The sequence below is a fragment of the Dama dama genome, chromosome 5, assembly GCF_033118175.1.
Source record: "Dama dama isolate Ldn47 chromosome 5, ASM3311817v1, whole genome shotgun sequence".
In the NCBI taxonomy this organism is placed as follows: domain Eukaryota; kingdom Metazoa; phylum Chordata; class Mammalia; order Artiodactyla; family Cervidae; genus Dama; species Dama dama.
In genome coordinates, this window is record NC_083685.1 from 93,781,473 (window position 1) to 93,808,594 (window position 27,122).

The following is a 27,122-nucleotide window of genomic DNA, read 5'->3' on the forward strand; positions in this document are numbered from 1 at the left end:
TCCAGCCTGGTGCTCACCTTTGGAGGCCCTGAGTGAGGAGTGTGGGGGTGCCTGACTTGGGTGGGGGTCCGGGGCACACTGTGAGTCCTGACCTGGGAGCTGGTTGAGGAGAACTTCTTTCTCTCCATCTGTGTGGCTCCTCTACACCCTACTTAACAGACCAAAGGGCATTTATATGCAAGTGGGGTTTGGGGTCTGAATGCTGGGATCTGCCTCTGTTGAGTGGCCCCCATCAGAGCAGCCTCGTAGGGAATAATAGGGCTGTCCTGGGCTGGGCGCCAGGACTCTGATTCTTTTCATGCTTGGTGATCCTGGGGCTGTCCCTTAAGCCCTATCGGCCTCAGTTTCCCATGGAGAGGGGAGAAGGCATCCCCCCCCCCCCCCCCCCCCGCCGCCCCTTGTTCTTCCTGCTGCAGAGTAAGGAGTAAGCAGAGCTCGCCCAGCCCAGCTGCGGGGGAGCCGGGAGGCAGAGAGTGACTCAGGGCATGTGAGGTCTCCATCAGTGATTTCCCTCAGGAAAGTCCCCGCACATCTTTGAGAGGTGGGAAGCAGTTGGGAGGTGTTCTGCCCTCATCTCCAAGCAAGTGTGTTGGATATTCTGAATCTAGGAGTGGGGCAGGGTGGGTGTCTTCTAGATCCGGCTGCTCAGGCTTCCAGAAGCTACCTCAGGTTCCTCCTCCTTTCTGAGATGTTGAGAATTGTGGAGGGATTGGATGGGATGGGGGCTTGGAGTCACTGAATTTCTGGGCAGAGGCAGATGCTAAAGTTGAGTAGGCGTGGGCACATCTGACTGGGATTCCCACTCAGCCCGCTTAGCCCAGGGTGTTGGATGGTTTGTTGGGAGGTGGCCTCAGTTCCCGGCTTCCCAGGTGGCACTAGTGGTAAAGAACCCACCTGCCAATGAAGATGTCAGAGATGTGGGTTTGATCCCTGGCTTGGGAATATCCCCTGGAATAGGAAATGGCAACCCACTCCAGTATTCTTGCCTGGAGAATCCCATGGACAGAGGAGCCTGGCGGGCTACAGTCCATGGGGTCCCAAAGAGTCAGACATGACTGAAGCGACCTAGTACACACACACACACGGCCTCAGCTCCAGAGAAGACGACCCTCCTGCCACAGGCACCCTTACCACCCCCTACCCCTTCCCATGACCCAGTCTGGATCAAGTGTGGCTGAGTCACTGTGGTTCAGAATGACTTGAACCTTAAGAGACGGGGGCGTTGGCATGGATGGTGGTGGCAGCAGCAGACGACAAGGCTGTGTTGTGACCCAGACCTGGGTTGAGTCCCAGCTCCACCTCTCACAGTCTCTCTGTGTCTCCACCTGTGTTTTCCCAAAGCAGAACTGGAGGATGCACACTTTTAATCTTCCCACCGCTCTCTCCTGGGAGGTATTCCCAGGAGCATGCATTTCAGAACTGCCCTGTCGGGGAGAGAAACAGGAAAGTGTTAAACCCATCAACTCTGTCCCGTTCATGGACATTAAGTCCCGCATGCTTCCAGGCTGGACGTGTGAAGCCTCAGAAGGTTCGTGTGGGCATCCCACACTGCGGCTTCAGAGAAGATCCCGCTGAGTCCTCGAGGAAGCCTCGCCACGTGGTGCTATAGGCTGTTGCTCAAAACCTGCAGGGAACCAGTCATTGCAGAAGTGATTGGAGTAAGATGTGGGACTGAGATGGTTTGAAGTACTCCTTGAGGTGTCAGACACTGCGTGACTCTGGGCAAATTGCCGATCTTCTCTGAGCCTCAGTTTTCTTCTCTGGGGGTTGTAGGTATTTACTAAATTTTTGAACATGGCAATGGGTCCATAGTGAGGGCTCTGTGATAGAATATTTCTGTGTATTTGGGAAGACAGTATGTTCTAGGTGGTTCAGATATTCATCACTTAAAGTGGTGAAAGGAGTTGGATTAGGTGACCTCTAGTCTTTAGAGGCCCGAAAGGGTCTCTGACCCCATCCTGGTCAGAGAATATGGGACTCAGGGGTCTGGCCCCTGACCTGGTCAGATCCTCCTGGCATGTGGCACAGTCTCCCAGACCCCCTGCATGGTTCTGCTCTGCATTCTGTGAGTTGAAGGCAATATGCCAGTTGCTCAGACATGCCTTTCCCTGGGCTCTGTCCACTGGAGGACATGGGAGCCTGGAGGGTGGGCAGAAGGGGCGAGGGGAACAAGCATTGCAGAAGCAGGTGGTTGAAGGAGGAGTGGCAGGAGGGTGGATGCTGGCGTTTGGAGTTGGCAGATGGTCGTGGGCACTGGTCTGGACTACAGTCAGTGGGGAGGAGAGGGCACGGGGTGGGGGAGGGCGAGAGAAATTGGAAAACGGGAAGGGCAGGGAGAATGGATTGGCAGAGGGCGGCCCAGAGTGATGGCGGCACCAGAGCTGTGGGGCCAGTCGGGCAACCTTGGTGCCCAGGGCTTGGGAGTGTCTGGAGTGGTGGGGACAGGCTGGGCCGGCGGGAGAGCAATGGGGTGCTATGCGGGAAGGGATGGCACTGGTTGGGGATTAGTTGGGGGCCCTCTGGCATAAGCCAGGGCAGGTATCATATTTCGGGGAACAGCACCTATAAGCTCCCTCCTTCTTGCTCCAGTATGTCTGCCTCTGCTTCCTGGGTCACCACCCACGTTAGCAGGTGAGGCACTGTCTGCAAACACTTGGGTCCCATTGTGAGCCGTGATTGGAGAAGGCGAGGATGTGCCTCTGCCAAGGCCTGTTGCCATGGTACCGTGGTGACCCTTGTCTCCCGGTCCTCTCCCATCTCTGAGCAACGTGGCCCTCCCCAGGGGGAGGTCGTACAGTGGGGAAGGTGTCTGGCTGCCTCCTGCTTGTGCAGGGGCCGCTCAGGCTGGCCACACGACGGTCACGGTGTCCATCCTTCTGCCTTCAGGCAAGGTCACACCCAGCCTAGGTTGGGTGGTTGCAACTGCCACTGTCTTCACTTACAATCGTTTAAAGACTCCTCTACAGTTTGGGGTTCCTCTTATTTTTCACAAGTTTAGTTTAAAAACAAAGTCAGTAATGCCAGCCTATCCATTTCTTCTCCTCCCCCCATTAAAATATGTTTATTTATTTACTTGGCTGTACGGCACGGGGGATGTACGTTGCAGCATGCCGGATCTAGTTCCTGGACCAGGGCCCCCTGCATTGGGGGTGCAGAGTCCTAGCCACTGGACCACCAGGGAGGTCCCATGTCCTCCCCCTTTAATGAGCCAGAAGACACTCTCTTCTTGCCCACCCCCTTTTCAGTGCTTTGGTGCTTCTCTCGAGGGAAGTTCTGCATCAGGTCTACCATGCTACACTTTTTTTGTTTGTTTTTCACTCTGTTTGCCACCATCCTTAAGTAGATTCCACTCTACCTGCTCAAGAGTGCAAACCAGCTGTTGGGGCTTCCAAGGCAGGTGGGACCCCAAGGCAAGGACTGAACTCTGGGGAACTGGGCCTGAGACCAGGCCTGGGTTCTGAATTTGCAGCTTGCTCTCTAGGTCGGCTGGGGTTCCACCTCTTTCCCTTGTTCGGGTCCAGGGCTGTCAACCTTCTTCCCGGATCATGCTGGGCGTGTGAGCTGGGCCCTGCCAGGCCTGGCTCGGCAGATGGCATCGGGTCTGGGCACCCGGGGGACCCTGCCAATTAGCTGACTGGTGGTGAGCAAGACCTGGAGGGGAGTGACAGGCATTCAGGCACAGTGAGGTCCACTGTGTGTGCGTGCCCATCTGTGCAGGTGGGTCCCTGGAGGGCGTGTTGCTGGATTGCTGTGTCTGCACATCTCTGTGTGACTAAGCAGTGCTCCTCTGAGCTTTCGTCTGTGTGCACTGCTGTGTGCTCTGACTTATTCGTGTTCTCTCTCTGGGGATGTGAGCTGGCCACCAACCCAGCGCTCCCCAGATCCTTGAGGGTGTGCCTGTCTGATGGCAGGTGGTGTTTTACCCAGCAGGATTTCCTGGTCACCTGAGGTCCCTGAGTCTCCTGCCCTGCCCAGCTCTCCAGCATTCCTATCCTGATCTCCCTCCATCTGCCTTGAGGAGGTTGCTTCTCCCCCCACCGGCCATGTGGCTGCCCATTGCTGTTCAGGCGGGGCTTGCCGTGAGACAGCCGGTCCAATCTCCAGCCCCATCCTTTAAGCTCTGAGTTGAGGATGATGACTGGGTGAGCCCTGGGTGGAGGAGATGAGTCAGGATGGCTGCAGCGGGTGGGCGGAAGCTAGGCTGGGTGTCAGCATCTTCAGGCAGGGGTGTGCACCCCGCGTCCACTTGACCCATCCTCAGTGGGTTGGGCACCAGTGCAGCAGTGGGAGGGTCCCTCCACCTCCCCTGCCCATGTTGTCTTCCCTTGGAGCCATGCCTGGCAGTGTCTGATGGGGAGCAGAATGGTCTCTGGGGCTCCAGGCAGCCCACCGGCAGCGTAATCAGTGAAATTTATGGAGCTCCTCTTCCTGTGTCAGGCCCGGGTCACACATGATCCATGTTTTAGCTCACTGGCTCCTCAGAACCACCCTATGAGGTGGGTTCAGAAAGCATCCCCATCTTACGAGGAAGTGGTGGCTCAGAGAGGCTGGGTCACTTCCGTAAGGTCACACAGCTAGGAAATAGTGTAGCCAGGATTGTTCTTATATTTATTGGCTGTACTGGGTCTTCCTCTGCTGTGCGGTCTTTTCTCTAGTTGAGGCCAGCAGGGGCTACTCTCTAGTTGCGACGCACAGGCTTCTCATTGAGGTGGCCTCTCTTGTTGAGCACAGGCTCCAGAGTGCACAGGCTTGAGCATGCGGGCTTCTGTAGATGCGGCTCCCAGGCTCTAGAGCACAGGCTCAATAGTCATGGCTCATGGGCTTCGTTGCTCCAAGGCACATGGGATCCTCCCAGACCAGGGATCAAACCCGTATCTCCTGCATTGGCAGGCGGGTTCTTTACCACTGAGCCACCAGGGAAGCCCTGGGTCTGTTCTTGACACTTGTTGCTGTCCCCTCCGCTGCTCACAAAGCTACGTCCGTCTCATCCTTACAGTCTCCCCTTCAGAGAGGCCAACTCAGATCATCCCCTCTAAACAGGGCTCTCCACCCACCCAGTCCCCTTTGGGATTACATCATCCTATGTAAATACCTGTGTAAAGTTATCCCTCTCTGGTACTCCACTTCCCTGCCCTCCCAGGGCAGGGATTTGTCTGACTTGTTCACTGGAATACCCTCCACACTAGTGGAGAGCCTGGAACATGGTCGGGATGTGGTAAACATGTGATGAATGGATGAATGGATGAATACACGAAGGTATATCTGACTCCAGACCTAAGCTCTTTACCCCTCCTCTATGCTGTCTCTCACAACAGGTACCACTGCTGGGTGGCCAGGTGCATAGCTCTGGAACCAGCTTGCTTGGTTCTCTGTTCTGGTTATCTGGTGCTGCATAATAAACCATCCAGAAGCTTAGGACCTGAAACAACAGTGATGCTTATTGTGCTCAGGAATCTACAGTTTGGGCAGGGCTTGAAGGGAGACCTGTATCTGCTCTGCCATCGTCTTCTGGGGCTGGAAATGTCTGAAGGCTCGGTGGCTCACATGTCTGGCCTTTGATCCTGGCTATTGGCCTGAGGTCTTGGTTCCTCACTACGCAGGTTTCTCTGTGTGCTAGATTGAGCTTCCTCACAGTGTGGTGGCTGAATTAAAAGGCAAGAAAGAGCCTCTGCTCAGTTGCTCACTCATGTCTGACTCTTTGCAACCCTATGGACTGTAGCCTGCCAGGCACCTCTATCCAAGGGGACTCTCCAGATGCGAATACTGGAGTGGATTGCCATGCCCTTCTCCAGGGGATCTTCCCAATCCAGGGATCGAACCTGGGTCTCCCACGTTGCAGGTGGATTCTGTACGGTCTGAGCCACCAGGGAAGCCCAAGAAAGAGCCAGGCAGAAGTTATTTCACCTTTTGTTACCTGGCCTTGGAAATGAGGCAACCTCACTTCTGCCAGAGTCGCAGATCCACATGGATGCTACAGGAGGGGGAACACCCCCCCCCCCACTTATTGGAGGGGAGTTACTGTCACAGGGTAAGAAGAGCATGTGGGATGGGGGATCTGTTATGGGATGGACAGTCTGCCACAGTCACTTCTTTGGAGTGTGATCTTGAGCACATTACTCAGTCTCTCTGTGCCCCAGTTTCTCTGTCTTTAAAATGGGGACACCATCAGTATGTATTGGATTATTTCATACTCACTGGGCTATTTCTTTGGCCATGACTATACTTGGGAAGATCCCCTGGAGGAAGAAATGGCAACCCATTCCAGTATTCTTGCCTGGAAGATTCCATGGACAGAGGGGCCAGGCGGGCTACAGTCCATGGGGTCACATAGAGTTGACACAACAGCGCGCGCAGGCATGCACACTTCCACTCACAGATCCCCTTGGCCTCAGATGAGACATTGGTCCAGGTTTTCACTGAGTTGCATGATCCAGCCCCAATCCCACCCCCAGCTCTCATGTAATACAGGAGGCACCTACCTGTGCAGTATCCTTCTGAGGGCAGTGATGGGAAAAGAAGAGGGGACCCTGAGAGGAGTAAGCCTTTTCTGTCTCTCTTTATTCTGTGATTCTAAGACAGCCCTGCTCCCTTCAAAGGAGCAAGGGACAGGATTGGAGGAGGTGCCACAAAGTCAGGGCTCCAGCAGGATTTCCCCTGGACTTGGAGGCACAGATCCTACGAGGACCCCCTTCTTTATCTGGGGAAGTCAGGATAAATGCACATGCTGGCTTTGAGCTGCAGGTCATTTTTTTAAAGTGTCAGAGAGAGCTCCCTCCTCTTGCCGGTCCCCCACCTGGCTGCCTCCGCCTGAGTCACTGTTCATCAGCCAGAATGACTCCCACCCAGCTTGTCAAACCTGGGGATCTCAGGGTTTGCTCATCCTGGCCCGGGCTGGGGCTGCTCCTCAGCTGGGCGTTGGCAGGGGGCCAGGGAGAGTCTTGGGCTTTGCTGGTGCCCAGCCTGGCTGTATCTCGCATCAAGCACGGCCCTCATTTTCTGTGGAAATGGCAGAATTGTTAAAAGCAGGGGCTCTGGGTTTGAATTCTGCTACAGCCACTTATGGGCCCTGTGACCTTAGGCACATCCCTTAACCTTTAAAAAAAATTATTTAATAGAAATTTATTTATTTATTAGTTGTTCTGGGTCTTTGTTGCTGTATGGGCTTTTCTCTAGTTGCGGAGAGCTGAGGCTACTCTCCAGTTGCAGTGCGCAGGCTTCTCATTGCGGTGGCTTCTCTTGTGAAGCAAAAGCTGTAGGCGCGTGGGGTTCAGTAGTTGTGGTTCCTGGGCTCTAGAACACAGGCTCGATAGTTCTGGCACACAGGCTTAGTTGCCCTGTGGCATGTAGGATCTTCCCAGGTCAGGGACCGAACCTGTGTCTCCTGCATCGGTGAGTGGATTCTTTACCACTGAGCCACCAATATTTTATTATTATTATTTTAAAAATATTTTCATTTATTTGACTGCATCAGGTTTTAGTTGTGGCAGTCTGGATCTTTACCTGTGGCATTCGAACTCTTAGTTGCAGCATATGGGATCTCACTGCCTGACCAGGGATCAAACCAGGGCTCCCTGCATTGGGAGCATGGAGTCTTAGCCACTGGACCACTAGGGAAGTCCAATCTTAATCTTTCTGAGGCTCCAGGATGGACGACATGGTTGTGGTAAGGAGTAAATGAAATAAAAATGTATGGCATAACTCGTTCATGGGAGATTCTCAAGAAATGTTGGCAGTTATTTATAGGTGGACAAAGTGAGGCGACAGGAGTCTATGTGATTTCCCCACAGCTACATTTACAGTCAGAATCAGGGCTTGAACCCATGTGTTCTGACACCAGGTGGTTGTTGCTTGTCTCCTGTGATACAGAGAATTCCTCCATCCCTCCATCCCTTTTGCCAGAGGCAATATGGCTGCCATCCTAGAAGCAAGAAGCAAGATGCCCACATTTGCTCTTTGCACTACCCAGACTTGCCTGTAGAGGGTGCTGATGCCCACCTTCTCACCCATTTTGAAGGGAAGTGGCCAGGTGAGGCTCTGCAGTAGTAGGGGAGTGTGGGAAGTGACCCAGCGGAATGGGGGAGAGTGAAGAGCTGCCTTTGCCATCTCCTTTAGGGAGAATGCCCTTCAGACAGCTCCTAGTGCCCAGGTTTTCCTGTAGATAACTCCAAGGGCCACCAAAGATAAAGGGGGTATCTTAGTGGGTTTCATTCCAGTGTTTCTCACTGAATTAGAATCATCTGGGGAGTTTGTTAAAGATGCAGATTCCATGGCCCAACCCCAGAAGGATGGGATCCGAATTTTAGCCATTGCACTGGCTAACAGGTCTACAGATCTGTGCCAGGCACCGATTTGAAGGCTTACCACGCATTAACTCATATACCCCTCCCAAGAGCCTGATGAGGTAGGTAACATTAATATCCCCATTTTATAGGTCTGCTCTGAGGCACAGAGAGGTTGAGAAACTTGCCCAAGTTCACACTGCTTGCAAGCCTCAGGGCTGGGGTTTGACCCCATGCTATTCAAGCCCCAGGTGGTTCTCACACCCGTAGCATGTGAGAACCACTATTTTATTAATATAACACAGGGCCCGTCTGCTTTCTTGTTTCCTTTTGCTGCCTTTTATATGTCATTATTCTAAATAACGTTTGTTGTGTTTTTCTGACTATAAAGCAAACCTCGTTTGTTTAAGAAAATTTAGAAAGTTTAGGAAAGCACAAAGCGGGGAAAAAACCATGATTTTTTAATTTGACCTGAACAACAGCTTCCCTGGTGGCTCAGCGGTAAAGGGTCCACCTGCCAATGCTAGAGACTCGGGTTTGATCCCTGGGCAGGGAACATCCCCTGGAGAAGGAAATGGCAACCCACTCCAGTAGTCTTGCCTGGAAAATCCCATGGACAGAGGAGCCTGGTGGGCTACAGTCTGTGGGGTTGCAAAGAGTCAGACACATCTTATCAACTAAACAACAACAACAGTGAGCTGAACAACATGGTTCTGAAAGTGTTAGCCTGCTTTATCCTATTCAGAGACTTGCTGTGACTTGCTTGCCTGGCATCACATACGCAGTGGTCCCCAGTATCTTTGGGGGATTGCTTCCCGGACTCTCCCCACCCACCTCCACCCCCCCACAGGGTACCAAAACTCTGCAATGCTTAAGTCCCTTATATAAAATGGTGTAGTATTTGCATATAGCCTCTGTCATTCTCCCTTATAGTTTATTTTTTAAAGTAAAAACTTAAAGATTGTACTCCATTTAAATTTATTATAAAATATAGTTGTACTTCTTAACCCCCTACTCCTATCTTGCCCCCTACCAACTTCTCTCTCCCCTCTAGTATCTCCTGATTTGTTCTGTACATCTGTGAGTCTGTTTCTGTTTTGTTATATTCATTCCTTTGATTTGTTTTTAGATTTGGAATGTAAATGATAACAGTCTATCTCTGTCTGACTTGTTTCACTAAGTGTAATACCTTCCAGGTCTATTCAAGTTGTTGCAAATGGCAACATTTCATTGTTTTTTATGTCTGAGTAGTACACCACTTCTTCTTTCTCCATTTTTCTATTGACGGTCACTTAGGCCTCTTATATACTTTAAATCATCTCTAGATTACTTACACTACCTAATACAATGTTGGGGCTTTCCTGTTGGCTCAGACAGTAAAGAATCCACCTGCGATGCGGGAACCCTGGGTTCGATCCCTGGATTGGGAAGATCCCATGGAAGAGAGCGTGACAACCTGATCCGGTGTTCTTGCCTGAAGGATCCCGTGGACAGGGAAGCCTGGCGCGCTACAGTCCACAGGGTCGCAAAGAGCTGGACATGACTGAGCGACTAAGCACAAACACACGATACAGTGTAAATGCTACATAGATAGTTGCCAACATGGCAAATTCTAGTTTTGCTTTTTGGAATTTTATGGAAACTTTTTTCTCCACATTTTTACCATCTGATTTTTATTGGCTGAGTTGAGCTGTATTGTTGAGAGATGTTGTCTTTCTCTCACCTGTTCCTACTGTTGGAAATTTAGATCATCCCCAGTGTTTCATAGTTATGGTAACAATTAGCTAGAGACCCTCAAAAGTACAACTTGGCACACAGCTCTGATTTTCCCCCCCTCTGGGATTTCTAGGTCAAAAGGTGTGCAATTTTTTAAAGCTACTTATTGAAGCATAATATACTTAGAGAGTAGTGCACATGTAAGTATGCAGATGCCCAAACTGACCCTGATCTGCACTCTGGAAGCTTCTGGGCATGTACATAAGGACTCCGATGTGTGCTGTCAAATTTCCTCCAGAAAAGTGATATATTGCTCTTGTTGGAGTTTTCTTACTTGAGATGGAGACACAAACTCTTTGCTTAAAAGCAGAGTGGATGGGGAATTCCTTGGTGGCCCAGTGGTTAGGGCTCTGTGCTCTTACTGCTGAGGGCCCTGGTTCATGGTCGATGAACTAAGATCCCACAAGCTGAATGGCACAGCCAAAAACAAAGCAAACAAATAAAACACACCAACCCAGAGTGGGTGGAAGAACCATATGGAGTCAGACTCTGAGATACCTGGGTTCTCTCTGGGGTAAGACAGGCTTATCATTAGGGTAACAGACTTATCATCAGGGTAGAAGAGGTGATCTCAGGTCTGGGATCAGCGGTCAGTTTGAGCTCTAAATAGCTTAAGAAGGTTTTAAAGAAATCAGCTTTTGTAGCTTCTGCCCCTCCCCTCCTCCTCCTCTTCTTCATTTTCTTTCTTCTTAGCAAACCATCTGTTTAACACTTTTCCTTTAAATTATAACATGTTCTTGATAAAAAAAAAATCAAACAGCACAGAAGGACATAAAGTGAAAAGTTCCTTCCCCCCAGATTTCCAATTCCAGTTGCATCCAGCCAGTCCTGGATCAGAAGTTGTCTAGGCATATGCAAGCATTTACATATTTATTTAAACTAAGGAGATCCTTTTATATGAGCTGTTTTGTATCTTTTTGTTTGTTTGTTTAGTTTTTAGGATATCTTTACGTAGTAATACATATAAATCCTACCTCCTTCTTCATGGCTGCATAGTATTCCATTGTGTGCTTGTTCCACAATATAGTGAAATAATGGTTATTTTTTAAAAAAAATAATGGTTATTTATGTTACTAATTCTACTTGCTATTATAAACAGTGATACAGTTAACATCTGTGTGCATAAGTCTTGTCAACTTATATGAGTTTACCAGTGAGATAAATCTCTAAAAACAAAATTATTGGCACGAACAGTGTGTGCACTTAAAATTTTGATAGATCTTGGCTTTTCTGTGGCGGCCCACTGGCTAAGACTCCGTGCTCCCAATGTAGGGGGCCCGGGTTCAATCCCTGATCAGGAAACTAGAGCCCACATTGCTGCAACTAAGATCAAAGATCCTGTGTGCCACAACTAAGTCTTTGCGCAGCCAAATTAAAAAAAAAAAAAAGGATAAATCTTGCCAAATATCTAGACACTAATGGTGGGGTGTCTGTTTCCTTATATCCTCACACTATTATTATTAAGTTTTTTTTTTTAACCTTTCTTATCTGATGGGTAAGTGTATTAGTTCCTCAGTCATGTCTGACTCTTTGTGACCCCATGGATTATAGCCCGTCAGGCTCCTCTGTCAATGTAATTCTCTAAGAAAGAATGCTGGAGTGGGTTGCCATTCCATTTTCCAGGGGATCTTCCCAACCCAAGGATCGAACCTGGGTCTCCCACATTGCAGGCTGATACCTTATTATTATTTAAAAATAATTTAAAATAATGGCACATGTTTCAGCTTCTACAGTTCACAGTCACGTTGCTGGGAGTTCTCTTGATAGACTGGGTTATAGAACAAATCAGAGTAAATTGCACAATCATCGTATGTCAGGGTCCCGCTCTTGGAACCCAGCTTTCACAAGCACTCCTCTTGTAATTCTTTTGGTCATCGTCTTGCTTTTCAGAACTTGTGCAATGGGAAACTCAGTCTAACCCTTGAGACAGGGTGAGGGGGAGGTGACCGGGGCACTGTAAATCACCAAGCGGATGTGAGATGTTTAATCTTTGTCCCAAGGCGTACATGCCCAACCATTGTGGGTCTGCTGGCTCCAAATGCCATGGCGCCCTGTTCTCCTGGGGACCAGAGTGTCCTTCTGTTATTGTGCTGTGTCCTCACCTGGCTTATAAAGGAAGCAGAGGCTCACCTAGCGTCCCCTTTGAGGCCAGGTGAATTGAGGCCTCCTAAGAGCATGTGACTTGCTCGAGGTGATTCAGTGGTCGAGCCAGGAGGAGAGCTGAGCCCTGTGGGGTCAGTACTGATGCCAGCTTACGCTCTCTGGAGTAGGGGAGGATCCAGGCCGAGTGATCTAGTGCCTGCTTCTCTAGGGACATCTGTTTCCTTGGCTTCCTGTAACTGCCTCATCCCCACGCCTGGGAAAGGAGCTGCTTCATCTTTCAGCTCCCGCTGGTGGCTGCAAGGACAAGTGGAGGAAACCACACTGTCTCACCCTTCCCTCCTGCCCCCTGCAGACACGATGGAGGGGCTGCTGGCAGGGCCTGGGGCTGCCTCTCCTCCTCTGACCCCAGCCAGCTTTCTCAGTTCCGAGTTTCTCTAAAGCCCAGAGAACTCTGTGGGTTCCCTGGAGCCCTGTCCCCAGGCTGGGACTCTGGCCGGGACTTGCTTCCTCAGCTGGACCAGAAACACCCACATGCCTCCACCAGGGAAGCCAGGGCCTTGGGTCTTGCTGACCCAAAGTGGGCCCTTCCTCTGTGGAAGGGTGAGGAAGCAACCTCAGGAGAGAAGGACTTGGGTATGTGCTCCTTCCTGCTTCATCGTTGTTCTTTCCCAGCTGTTGAGATGAGTCTTGCTTTTGGGGCCTTAGTTTCCCCATCTGTAAAATGGGCTCTGCATGAACTGGGTATTTCTGTAAGTTCCCAGAGTCATGGGGGCAGGTTTGATTTGCTGATGCAGATCACTGTGCAGAACAGAGGCTGAGAACTTGGGCTCTGGAGTTAGACCCAGCTCTGTTACCATCGCACTGGTTTGTTAACCTCTCTGTGCCTCTGTGTCCCCAGCTGTAAAATGGGGAGAAAGTGGTGTCATCTCAGAGGCAGTGGTGAGACTGAGAAGTCAGTGCTGGCCTGCAGTCAGCTCAGACCCAGCACTGCCCCGGCTCCACTGCCTGGTCTCTTTTCCTCATCTCCCCCCCCCACCGACTGCCCGCATGCTGAGTCAGCAGAGGTTTGGGAGGAAGCTGGGCTGTGCTCCGTGAGGCAGGAGGGCTGGGCCTGGCTCCCAGAGTGCTTCTCTTTTCTCTCGACTCACAGTCCTTCTCAGGGAGCCGTGGGCCCCTCACTGCCCACCTCCACCCAGAAGAAAAGCCGAGGGGTAAGAGCAGGGGCGGCAGGAAGCTGAGTGTGACCGAAGGAGAAGGTGGAATCCTAATAGATAATACATGTAACAGCTCCAGTGATGGTGTGGGAGCCCTGCGCTGTGTTAATGTTTATCATGTGAGGTTGGTGGCAGCCATCCCCTCTTGTTGTTGTTCAGTTGCTAAGTCATGTCTGGCTCCTGGCGACTTCATGGACTGCAGCACGCCAGCCTTCCCTGTCCTCCACTATCTCCTGGAGTTTTCTCATGTTCATGTCCAATGAGTCGGTGATACCATCCAACCATCTCACCCTCTGCTGCCCTCTTTTCCTCCCGCCCTCAATCTTTCCCAGCATCAGGGTCTTTTCCAATGAGTTGGCTCTTCACATCAGGTGGCCAAAGTACTGGAGCTTCAGCTTTAGCATTAGTCCTTCCCATGAATATTCAGGGTTGACTTCCTTTCGAATTGACTGGTTTGATCTCCTTGCAGTCCAAGAGGCTCTCAAGAGTCTTCTCCAGTACCACAGTTCGAAGGCATCAATTCTTTGGCACTCACCTCCTATTAGGGAGGAGGAAACTGAGGCCTAGAGAGGTTCGGTAAGTTGCTGGAGGTCACACAGCTCCAAAGCTTGGGAACCTGAGCACTGAGGAGAGGAGAGTGGATGAGGCTCTCACCTCCCTCCTGAGCTTATGGGGTAAAATTAAAAGCTCTCTGGGAACTTCCCTTCTCACTCTCTGGGCCCTGGGGGGCAAGGAGGGCACAGGTCCTTCTGGACTCTCAAGTTCAAGTCCAGGCTGTGAGTTCTGTGCCCCTTCCTGATGAAGCAACCAGGCCATTGCTACTCCTTGGTCAAGTGTCTGAATCCCATGGTTCCAGGTCTTCTGTGATTGCCGTGCAAGGTGGGAGAATCCAGCCTGGTCTTGAAATGCTCCTCCCTGCCTGGTCCTTGGACTGCCCTTCTGATCTTCAGATGCTTGGACCTGGGCCTGTGTCCCTTCTGGGTCTGTGAACACTTGGCCCAAGTGGCCTCCTACCTGGGTGATAACCTGGGTGTCTGCAGACTGTAGGGGCCTGAAGGAGAGCATCTCTCAGCCATGTCGTCCCTAAAATACATTGATGGACAACAACACACGCGGTACATGTGCGTACTGATAAGGATAGATAAGACGAAGGGTCGGAAGTGTCCAAACTTGCTGTGACGGCAACCCCACTTCTCTCTCTCTCACGGAAAAACACATCAGACGATGTGCTCCAATGATGGGCTCGCCAGGAACTCCCTCTAACTGCTAAAGTAAGTACTTTGCAGAAGGAATTTTTTTATTATTAATAGTCACCCCACATGACTCCTGGGCCGAGGCTGTGAGTTGCATCTGGCTCATCCTCGGGCTCCATCCTGCGGTTCAGGAACCCTAGGGAGGAGAGCAGGGAAGCGTTCTGGGAGCGAGTCAGGGTGGGTTTGCTTAGGTCTCCTGCCCACTCCCGAACCAGGAGGCTGAAACCCTGGTTGGCCTGACCTGGACCGGTCAGCTGCCACAGCACGGACCTGACTCCCAGCTCCAGGGAAGGGGGCCAGTGGGAGAGGCCATTGCTTGGTGGAGGGGGCCTGGCAGCCCGTCTGTGACCCTTCACCCTTCCAAGGTGGCGCTAGTGGTAAAGAACCTGCCTGCCAATGCCAGAGACCTAGGCGATGCAGGTTCGATCCCTGGGTGGGGAAGATCCCCTGGAGGAGGTCGGCTTCCCCCCAGAAGCTGATGGGGCACAGAGCTGTCTTGCTCAGAGACACGCCTAATGGGTGCGAGACAGACAGGACCCAAGGTATACTAAATACCTGCTGAGTGTCTCCTGAGTCTGGGGTGGGTGCAGTAGGGATGACAGATCTGGGTGTGGAGTGGACGTCCAACGGGAAGCCAGTGGTCTGTGCAACCCTAGAAGGTGAACCACGTGATTCTTCCTTTCCTGGTGAAGGTGGGGGTGGAGGGTGCAGCCTGAACCAAGGCCCACCAGGCTCCTGCTGAGCAGCCCACTGCCTTTGAGCAGAGGACCCCGCACTGGGCACTCCCAGCCCGGGACTGGGCTGGCCCCTCTGCCGTCCCCGAAGGGCTGAGGCCCCTTCTTGCCTTCCCTGCAGACGAGGAGTCAAGAAAATAAAAATGCCTGTGCCGTCTGTCTACGACGTGGGCGTGGCCCTCTGGCCCTACCGCACGGACCCGACTCCCAGCTCCAGGGAAGGGGGGCCAATGGGAGAGGCCAGTACTTGGTGGAGGGGGCCTGGCGGCCTATCTGTGACCCTTCATCCTTCCAAGGTGGCGCTAGTGGTAAAGAACCTGTCTACCAATGCCAGAGACCTAGGAGATGCATGTTCGATCCCGGGGTGGGGAAGATCCCCTGGAGGAGGGCATGGCCACCCACTCCAGTATTCTCACCTGGAGAATCCCATGGACAGAGGAGCCTGGTGGGCTACAGTCCACGGGGTCGCACAGAGTCGGACACGACTGAATGACTGAGCAGGCACCCTAGGCTGCTGCCGTGTATGTGCCATGCCCTTCTACGGGGCTGTCATGAGCGCCTGCTGTGTACCAGGCAGGGTCAGCACTGGTGCAGACAGAGATGAGGACTCACTCGCCTGTGGTTCCAGAGGGAAAGGCGGAGACAGGGTGCCGCCCGCCACCTCCGCCACTGTCCGCAGGAGCTCGGCACTGCTGGCCTTTGTCTAGACGCTCCAGGGCGGCGTCTGAGCAGCACAGGTCGGTGCCTGTGTAAGTGAGGGCACTGGTAGGAGCGTGTGTGTGATCTGCGCGTGTGTCTGGGTGTGTTTGTATGGGGAGTTGTGTGTACCTGAGGTGTACACATGGGTGTTTTTGTCTGCATGCACCTGCATATGAGTGTGCAGTACCCGTGTGCACATGTGCGTGGATGTCTGTTGACGTATGTGAGCATGTGTGTGTCCATGTGTACCCATGGGTCCTGTGTGTACCTATGAGCTCGTGTGTGTGTGTGTGTGTGTGTGTGTGTGTGTGCACGCGCCCTGGGCCCACGTGGGTGCACGTATACTGTGTCCACATGCTTGCAGGTGTGATCACAGGTGTGGGGCTGGTTTATCTGGTAGGGTGAAGTGGAAAGGCCAAGGTCCCACCTCTGGTAGCCCCAGGGAGTCGATGCAGGGGCCCCCCATCTGCAGGGCTCCCAGCCGGGTCTCTCTCCCCCTACCCCCACCCAGGCACAATCATGGGAATCCTCAGCCTCCGTGGCTTCCAGGAAGCCCGGGTGGTGTGGGGCAGAGCTGCCAACTTGGGCTGTGGTGCAATCTGCCAGCCGAGCCCCTTCCGGAGCTGCGGGTTCCTCTGGGTGAGGGGAAGCTGCCCTCTGCGACCTCCTCTGCCTGTCTTGGTGCGTCCTGGGGGCCAGGACACACCTCCCACCCGTGGCCTCACCCACAGGAAGCCGGGTTGGGGGGCAGGCGATGGGGGAGGTGCCACAGTGGGTGCCCCGCCCCTCGTCGGAGGCCGTGGACCCCGCTGCTCCCAGGCTGCGGCAGTCTTGCCAACAACTCCGGGGACGTCGCTGGACCAGGTGCCCCCCGGCCACAACGATGTTTGGCAGGAAGCGCAGTGTCTCCTTTGGGGGCTTCGGATGGTGGGTAACAGATGGGAGGGCTGGGGAAGGGGTGGAACGGAACTTGACCGTGAAGCCTGGTTAAGCCTGTGGCTGGGACCTGGTCGGTATTGCGAGGTGGGGGGGCACTTTCAGATGCCTGGGCCAGATGGAGATGGAAGATCCCGGGGGGATGGAGGGGCATCAGACACCAGGCTTTTCCTCACTGTCCCTTGGGTACAATCTTCGAGGGAATTTAGAGGTCGGAGCTGGAGGCAGTGTGACTCTGTGGCTGATGAATGTGTGTTTCTGTGTCTTGCATTTCCATATACGTGTATGTGCACCTGTGATGACTGTGAACGTGTGTGCGTGTATCTGAGATGATGTGTGTAGGTGTGCATGTCTGTGTGACCGGCTGTGAGGTGTGTGCCTGGCCGGGTCGGTGTGCCTACGCGTGTGACCTTGTGTGCCCTGTTTCTGGGTGCCCCTCTGAGCTTCTGGACCTGCTCGTGCTCTTGTCTGTGCATGCATGTTATGCTCCCGTCTGGGTCATCTCTGTGACTTCGCTGCAGGGAGAGTGTGTGGCCTGCACGGGCATTTGGATGGCCTCCTCTGGGCAGGGGTGAGCAGTGAGCCATGAGAGCCCAGAGCCGGGCAGCAGGCTTGCCTCCTGGGGCCCGCCCCCTCCCTCCCCTGCAGCCAATCCTAGCTCTGTCCGAGTCTCAGCAGCTGGTTCTGTGCTCTGACCGTCTCCCCTCACCCTCTGTGCCCCCCTTTTACCACTGAAGTTTCTGTCTGAGACCCTTTTCCTCCCTGTAGGGCCAGAAAGTGGGAGAAACTGAGGTCAAAGACTTGTCTCTGGTCACCAGCTGCTGGCAGCTTCTCCTCGACTGGGGAGCCGGGTCTAGTGGTTTTCATTATCGGTTTCCTTTCAGCTTCTAGGCTGGGAGTGCTGTCAGAAAAGAGGTTCCCAGTGCTGGGGTGGGAGGAGGGTGGCCAGGGCTGTCCTGGTGTGGACGCTGGGTGGCCCGTGGTGGGGGGCGTGAGCGGTGAGGGAGAGTGGGAGGAAGCACAGGGGCTCCCAGACATGGGATGGCAGGGCCTCCTGGTGGGGCTGGGGGGTTAGGGTGGGCATTGCGCCGGGATGGCTGCTAGCAGGGAGCAGTTGCTACAGTTGGTTGAGGGCTAAATTACAGATTCCTGGAGCCCTGGGCCACCCCAGACAGTACAGAGAATCTTGGGGGTGGTATTTTCAGAGCTCTGTTGGATGCTGGATGCTGAGTGTTCACTAGCTCTGGGGTGGACCAGGTGATGTGAATGAATGGCATGGGGCAGGGGAGGAACCTGGGGGCCTTGGTTTCCTGAAAGGGAAAAGCTCAGTTGTCACGCTGCCCTATCTCCCCATCTCAGCCCTGCCAGACCATCGGCCCCGCCCTCAGAGGCCACACCCCAGCGTGGGAACCCTATTGCCTGAGTAGGTGTGGATGTGGGTGCAGGGACCGAGCTGCTTCGGCCCAGAGTGTGACCCAGAGTGTTGGCGGCGGGCGGGTGGTCGAGGGGAGCGAGAGGGTGCCGTGCTGGGAGCCCGGGGAAGGCTTCTGCACCTTTGCTCTTTGAGGAACCCAGATGGGACACTTCTGCTCCCCAGATCTCCATGTCCCCCCTGTATAAGTGGAGTGTTTCTGCCTTACCCACAGCACAGGGATGTTGTAAATAAGGAAAAAAGGTTCCTTGAGAAAATGTAAAATCTAAGGGCTTACGGATCGGGGTTGCCCTTGGGTTGCTGTGGATGACAGATATTCCAGCAGAAAGCAAGGATCTGCTTCCTGGGTCCACCTTACTCCTATTCGGTGGGTGGGATGGAAGAGGAGGCGGGTCTGCATTCCAGAGGTGGGAATGAGACCCCTGGGGACCCCATGGAAGCCCCGAGGAAGGGGACCAGGAGGCGCGTGGAGAAGAAGCTGGGAGGCGGGACCTGGGCTGGGAACCTCGGGTGTGGCTTGTTTTGCTGTCGGGAACTGAGACCCGAAGGTGCTGGGAGTTTACTCAGAGTGAAAGGACCCCGCCCCCTCCTCCAGGGCTTGGTGCTGACTTGAGATTTCTGTGGCAGCTCTGCATCCACACCATGTGGCCCCTGACACCTGTCCCCTCCCCCTGCTGACCCCAGTCATTGTGTGGATAGGAAGCTTGTGGCAGAGCTGAGGTGCTGGACAGGGGTGGCTGTAAGAACTTTCCAGGGTCTCTAGCTTGATGGCACTAATAGTGATGATTGGTGATGGCTGGATGGCATCAATGACTCAATGGACATGAGTTTGAGCAAACTCCAGGAGGTGGTGAAGGACCGGGAAGCCTGGCTCGCTGCAGTCCTTGGGGTGGCAAAGAGTCAGACGTGTGTGACTTAGCGACTGACCGACTGAAGAACAACCATGGTGATGATGACATGGGGCAGTGGTGACGCTGATGGTGATGCGACACTGGTGTTTGTGACCCCTGAACAAGAGGAGACACAAGACAGTGGGAATCTCATCTCCCTTTCTGTCTCTGGAGAGAGGAAGGGGCCTCTTTTACCAGCCATAAGGGCTGGCATATGCAGAGGGTAAAAATAGAAGTCTTGAAGCCCTGCCTTGTCTTCCAGCAAGGGTGGGCGCAGGCTGGGCGGAGTTGCTGGCTGCGGGGACCGTCTGCCGCAAACGTGATCTGCTCTGAGCTCCTGTGCCCGACAGATCCCACCCGCCACGCACCCTGCAGCTTGCTGTCAGGTTCTGTCCCAGAAGTGGCTTGTGCCTCCTTGGGGGGTAGTGGTAGCTCCCTGAGGAGGAGGGTCCCTGACGCTGGAGGTTGTGGCATCTTTCTAAAGCAGAAATATCCATGCATCGATTGTCCAGCTGCTGTGACTGCCCCCCACACACCCCGAGGCTGGGTTGCAGGGTCCTCTAGTGGAGTGTGGGTTACGAAGGGAGATGACATTCAAAGTGGTTAGGGTCTGGATTCAGGTACTGGGATCCAGGCTGGACCAGTGATTCTGAGCCGGTTTCCTCATCTCGTAAGACAGGGAGAGTAACAGGACCCATCTCACCAGGTTATGAGTGGCTTCAGCTCTTCCAGAGCTCCCAGTCCTCCCTTCCCCAGCCTGGAGGAGAACTTCAGCGTTGTCCCCTGCAAGGCTCTGCGGGGCCTGTGGTCTGGGCTGACCACAGGACCTGTCAGCTGCAGGTGCTGGGTGGGAGCCCACAGCCCCCACACTGACGGAAGCCCTTGCTTTTCTTTTGGCAGGATCGACAAGACCATGCTGGCGAGCCTGAAGGTCAAGTAAGTAGCCACTTCCTGTTATGTAAAGGTCAGAGGTAACGGCAGACAGAGCGGCGCTGGGGCCTTCATTTCCCTCCTGGTTGTGGAAACTATGAGTGGGGCTGTTGCATGTCAGATTCTCCATCTCAGTCCAGGGGCTCATGGCCTGGGAGGAGGCTCGACTGGGTTTTTGATTCCTGAAATATCTGGGAAAAGACAGATGCTGGGAAGAGAGCAGGGGTACCAGCATGGGGAAAATGTGACATGTGAAAAGCAGTGAAACTTTCAGGCCACAGCTCAAGGGTGTAAAAGAGATAATTGTATTTTCCATCACTTTAATTTTTATATGGAGTCCCAGTCCCATGGGGCTGTCTTTCTGACATTCCCACCTACTTGGAAAATTGTGCCACGCAGTTCTAGGACCTGCCAAAACACCCCAGTGTGTGTGTGTGTGTGTGTGTGTGTGTGTGTGTGTGTGTGTGTGTGGGGTCAATCGGTCATTGAGTCATCTGTTACCAGATGTCTGTCATCCTGTACAGCCTGGCCTCGGGGACTCTCTGAGAATTCCAGCACCAGATTCAGGGTCTGGGAATCGTTTGCCTCGGTTTACCATGTGTCTAACCATCTGCTGGGGAGCTCTGAGCAAGCACCCCTTTGTCCTAGAACCCCTGACTGATCCTCTCTCATCACCTTGGCTCCTTTTCCCTCCGTGTTTATAGCCAAACATTTTGTCTACTTCTGGATCCTCTTTCCCCTTTGCGTGCCCAGTCGCTCAGTCATGTCCGACTCTTTGCAGCCCCATGGATGGTAGCCTGCCAAGCTCCTCTGTCCATGGACTTTTCCAGGCAAGAATACTTGCCTGGGTTGCCGTGTCCTCCGGCAAGGGATCTTTCCGACCGAGGGATTGGACCCATGTCTCTTATGTCTCCTGCATGGGCAGGCGGATTCTTTACCATTGCGCCATCTTGCATGAGATGCTAGGTAAGAAGCTGAGTTACTAAGGGGTATAGAGTAGTAAGAATGGGTTTTTGATGCTGTGTTGGGATGTCTAATTCAATTTCACAAGCGTTTATTGAGGGCCTGGTTGTTTTAACTGGTAAAGATGATACATGTAACCTGGAAGGGAACGAGTACAAGGCAGAGTGAAGCACTGGGGTCAAGGACCAGTGTTGAGAGTGGGACCTCATTGGGGTCTCTGGGTACCTGGGGTCTGAGGGCTTAGGCCTTGGGAAGGTGGTGTTGAGAGGATTGTTTGGGATAGCCTGTAGGACCATGTTCCTTCTTATGCTTGGTTAAGAATCTTTTGATTGCAAGAAACAAAAATCCAGTGTAATCTGGTTAAGCAAAAGATGAAATTTATGGAAAAAAATCACAGGGTGCCTCAGGGAACCCTGAGGTGGAGCTAGAGCTCAGCAAGACTGAATAGGAACTGGAAATCCATCCCTCAAAATCCGAGCTGACTTCCCTGTGAAAATTGATAAACTGATCCTAAAATCCACATAGAAAATTCAAGGATAGTCTTTTATTTTTAATTAATTTTAAGTTTTAAATGAAAATTTATTTATTTATTTTTGACTGCATCAGGTCTTAGTTGTGGTTCAAGGATAATCTTGAAAAAGAAGAACAGAGTTGGAGAATTATACTTCCTCATTTCAGAGTTACTACCCAGTGACAGTAGTCAAGAGGGTTCAGAACTGGCATAAAGATAGACATATTGATCGGTGGAATAGAATTCAGAGTCCGGAAATAAGCCCTCACATTTGTGGCCGGTTGGTTTTCTTTTTTAAAAAATACTGATTTGTTTCTTTTTGGCTGTGCTGGGTCTTGGTTGCCGCGTGCAGGCTTTTTCTGGCGGCTGTGAGTGGGGGCTACTCTCTGTTTTGGTGCCCGGGCTTCTCACTGCGGTGACTTCTCTTGTTGCAGAGCACCGGCTCGAGGCGTGCAGGCTTCAGTAGTTGTGGCTCACAGGCTCTCGAGCATAGGCTCAGTAGTTCTGACACAGGGCTTAGTTGCCCCCTGACATGTGGAATTTTCCCAGACCAGGGAGAGAACCCATGTCCCCTGCATTGGCTGGTGGATTCTTATCTACTGTACCACCAGAGAAGTCTGGCAGTTGATTTTTTTTTTTTAATTAATTTACTCGGCTGTACTGGGTCTTAGTTGTGGCATGTGGGATATAGTTCCCCGATCAGGGATTGAACCTGGGACCCCTGCAATGGGAGCGCAGAGTCCCAGCCTGTGGACCATCAGGGAAGTCCCCGTCAGTTGATTTTCAACAAGTGTGTCATGACAGTTCAATGGAGAAAAATAGTCTTTCAACAAATGGTGTTGGGACAATTGATATCTACATGCAAAAGGATGAAATTGAATCCTCCTCTCACACCATATATAAAAATTAACTCAAAATGGATCAAAAACGTAGATGTAAGAGCCCAAACTATCAAAGAAAACACAGATGACAATCTTTGTGACCTTGGATAAGGCAATGGTTTTTTGGGTATGACACTAAAAGCACAAGCAACAAAACCAGTAAGAACAGCAAATTGATTAATTTAGCTTCATCAAGGTAAAAAACTTGTGCATTACAAAGAACACCATCAGGAAAGTAAAAAGAGTGCACAAAATGAGAGGAAATATTTCCAAATCACATATGTAATAAGGGGCATATATCTAAAACATATAAAGAACTCTAACAACTCAATAATACAAAGGCAAAAACAATTTAAAAATGGGCAAAGACTTGAGACTTCCCTGGTGGCCTAGTGATTAGGATTCTGGGCTTTCACTGCCGTAGCCTGAGTTCAGTCCCTGGTGAGGAACTGAGATCCCGCAAGCTTCATGAAGTGGTCAGAAAAAAATTAAAAAATGGGCAAAGACTCTGAATAGACATTTTTCCAAAGAAAATATATAAATGGCCAATAGGCAGATGAAAAGATGTTCAATGTCATTAGCCATCAGGGAACTGCAGTCAAAACCACGGTGAGATACTAACTCATCCTCACTAGAATGACTATAAAAAAGACAGATAATAACAAGTGTTTTGTGAGAATGTAGAGAAATCAAAGCCTTATACACTGATGGTGGAAATGTAGAATGTCACAACTGCTTTGAAAAGCAGTTTGGCAGTTTTAAACTTCATGGTGACGCAGTGGATAAGAATCTGCCTGCCAAAGCAGGGACATGGGTTTGGTCCCTGGTCTGGGAAGATTCCACATGCTATGGAGCCACTAAGCCCATGAACCCCAACTGTGTGCTCCAGCTCCTGAAGCCCATGCAACCTGGAGCCTGTTCTCCGCAACAAGGGAGGCCCCTGCTATGAGAAGCCCGTGTACCGCTTCTAGAGAGTAACCACTGCTCTCCACAACTAGAGAAAACTTGTGCGCAGTAACGACGACCCAGCACAGCCAAAAGTAAATAAATAAATAGAGCAGTGTGTGTGTGTCAAAAAGAATTTGGCGGTTTCTTAAAAGGGTAAACATAGAATTACCATGTGACCATCAATTCCATTCTTAAATATACATCCAAGAGAAATGAAAACATATGTCCATACAGAAACTTGTACATGAATGTTCATAGCAGCATTATTAATAATAACCCTAAGTGGATATAATCCAAATGTTCATCAACAGATGGATAGATAAACACAATATTGTGTCACCATGCAATGGTATATTATTTAGTCATAAAAGGGAATGAAGTAGTGATTGATGCTACAACACAGATGAACCTTGAAAACATTACATGTGGAAGTTAGTCATAGAAAATCCACATATTTTATTATTAAACTTTTTGTTTTGTACTGGAGGGTAGCTGATTAACAATGTTGTGGTAATTTAGGTGGACAGTGAAGGGACTCAGCCATACATATACATGTGTCCATTGCCCCCCAAACTCCCCTCCCATCCAGCCTGCCACATAACGTTGAGCGGAGTTCCATCTGCTACACAGTAGGTCCTTGGGAAACCACGTATCATATATTTCTATTTATGTGAAATGTCTCTGTAAGCAAATCCATGTGTGCTAAATTGCTTCAGTCGTGTCCGACTCTTTGCGACCTCATGGACTATAGCCCGCCAGGCTCCTCTGTCCATGGGATTCTTCAGGCAAGAATACTGGAGTGGGTTGCCATTTCCTTCTCCAAAGAGACAGAAAATAGATTAGTGGTTTCCTAGGGCTGAGGAGGTTGTTGGGAAAATAAGGGGAGTGGATGTAAAAATACAGACTTCTTTTTAGGTGATGAAAACATTCTGGAACTAGTTCTTGGTACAAACTCTTGGTTCTTGGTTGTACAAACTTGCGAATATACTAAAAAACATTGAATTGTACTTTTATAATTTTTTTTTTAATAATTTTTATTTATTTATTTTTTTTGGCATGTGGGATCTTAGTTCCCTGACCAGGGATTGAACCTGTGCCCTCGGCGTTGGGAGCACCGAGTTCTAACCACCTGACTACTAGGGACGTCCCTGAATTGTACTTTTAGAAATGGTAAAAGTGAAAGTTGCTCAGTCACGTCTGACTCTTTGCAATCCCATGGACTGTACAGTCTATGGAATTCTCCAGGCCAGAATACTGGAGTGGGTAGCCTTTCCCTTCTCCAGGGGATCTTCCCAATCCAGGGATCGAACCCAGGTCTCCTGCATTGCAGGCTGATTCTTTACCAGCTGAGCTACCAGGGAAGCCCAGAAATGGTGAATATAGTAAATAACTACATATAGGAAATAAACTACATCTCAATAAAATTGTTTAAAAAAAAAAAAAAGAGGGAATCTGATTGGCCCATCTTGGTCCAATCAGTTTAGCCAGAGAAATGGGGTTTATGGATAAACCACGGCTGCTGCAGCCCCCTCTCCCTGCAGGAAGGGTTAGTTCTCAGAGAAAAGGATGAGCTGTGGGCTGGACCGGCACCATGGGAGGTTTTATCCAGCCACCCCCATGACCCTTAGGACCGAAAGGAAGATCGGTACCCACTCCCTCATCCTCCTCCCCACCAATACCTAAGATGAAATTCTGCCCGGATGCCCAGGACATGGCTCTGTTTACTGGCAGGTCCTTAGGCTGCCAAGGGCATGTGCTTGGGCTCTGCCGGGTACCCGGATGCTACCTTCCTTCTGCCTCTGCTGGGTGAGACATCTTTCCCTACCACTGCTGCCCATTGGCTTCTCCACTGAGCACCAGGTACCCCTGGGCTGCAGCTGATGCTCCCAATTTCCTCGGCTCCTCCGCCAGGAGCCTGGTGTCCTTGGCATGAAGACAGTCAGCCAGGTCACTCCTGAAAGTGTCCCTGAGCTATGCAGCTCTGAAATGGGGGGTTCCGGCACCACCGTTATTGAGCACTTACTACATGCTCACTTTTTTTGTTGCTTATTTAGTTGCACTGGTCGTAGTTGCAGCATGCAGGATCTTCTATCTTCATTGTGGCATGTGGATCTTTAATGGCAGCGGGCAGGATCTAGTTCCCTGCCCCTGCCCCCCTGCACTGGGAGCTCAGAGTCTTCGTCAGCAGAGCACTGGGGTGCTCACTTCTCATCACACAATTCCCCTGAAGTTTCACAGCTACCTGGTGAAGGAGCTACTGCTACTGTCTGCATTTTACAGAAGAGAAAGGGAGGTGAGGGAGGTTAGGGAACTTGGCCCAGGTCATCAGTGAGTAGGTCATGTCGCTGGGATTTGAATCCAGGTTGTATTTCATCCCTGGTTCAGTCCAGGCTGGAACTGGATCCTTCTCAGCATCTTCCTCTGCCCTACTTGCCCACTCTTTCCCCAGTGTGGACAGAATGCACCTCTGCCTCCACAACGCTGTGGGTAGGCCTAGCCCCCTGCTGGAAGCCCAGGTTGAGAGGGCTCTGGGGTATCTGAATGATAAAGAGCCCCAGAAGCAAGAGGTGCCAGGTGTCCTGGAGCCACAGGGGAACAGTGGAGAGGGGAGTGGTGGCGGCACATGCAGGAGAAAAAATTGGGAGTCGGAGACTAACAAATTGTTCACCTCTCCAGGCTCAGTTTTCCCATCTGTAAAATGGGAGAGTTGGACTGGTGTCGTTTGCTGTCTTCAAGTTTTGATTTTCTGGGAGTTTGCTTTCATGCCGTTTGTCCTTTTGTTTTTCTCTCAGGACCTTGATGATGGTGGGTGCTCGCTGTTGAATAAGTGAATGCAGGCATGAATGAATGAATGCCTTTGAGAGCAGAGGTTCTGCATTCTTCATCTCTGGCTCCCCAGAGCCTAACACCTTGCCTGGCATGTAGCAGGTTCTCAGTCTGTATTTGCTGGATGAATCCATTATGAGTCCTTATGGTTATTCGCCCGTCACAGGAGGTGGAGGGCTGGAAAGACAAAGAGGGGAACCGCCCTTCTCCAGCCTGCCCCAGGCCAGCTTGGGATGTGGTTTGTGTTACAGTGGTTGAACCACCATCTGAGTGGGTTCCCACAGAGCAGATCCCAGGTTGGCAGGGCCAGTGTTTGCTCGTGGAGGTCCTTGAAGCAGCATCCAGAGGGGAGGACCTGAGCAGAGAGCCTCAGGCGCTTTTCCCCATTCTTTTTCTGCTTCCTCTTGCCCTCCCTCTCAGAGACTGCTGCTTCTTTGCTAAAGAAAGAGATGTGAGGAATTCCCTGGGGGTCCACAGTTTAGGACTGTGCTTTCATTGCATAGGACTTGGGTTCAATCCCTGGTTGGGGAATGAAGATCCCATAAGCCCAGTGGTGTGGCTGGGAAAAGAAGGAAAAAAAAAAAGAAGAGATGGAAAGAGGGGTGTGTGAGTGTGTGTGTGTGTGTCTGCCTGCTGCATGGGCTGGCCAAGCCATGCTCCAGCCATTTGAGATGACCGTCGTCCACAGGCACTGGCCATCACGGGGCTGGTTGAGCGTGGAGGTGGTTCAGGGCAGTGTGTCTCTAC

At 51.6% G+C, this 27,122-nt stretch overlaps 1 protein-coding gene across 3 annotated transcripts in view; it reads left to right on the forward strand.

Annotated features, from left to right (window-relative positions):
• The window catches only part of RAP1GAP2 (RAP1 GTPase activating protein 2), a 214,499-nt gene that overhangs the window by 15,165 nt on the left and 172,212 nt on the right, over nt 1–27,122 (forward strand). For 2 of the 3 annotated variants that reach the window (XM_061143110.1, XM_061143113.1), the window contains exons 1-2: nt 16,856–16,985; nt 20,217–20,252. In XM_061143110.1, coding sequence (XP_060999093.1) covers nt 16,942–16,985; nt 20,217–20,252 — 80 coding nt within the window. In that variant the 5' untranslated portion in view covers nt 16,856–16,941. Of the gene's footprint in view, nt 1–16,855; nt 16,986–20,216; nt 20,253–27,122 lie in introns of those variants that run through there. The other variant, XM_061143107.1, reaches the window with a different exon arrangement.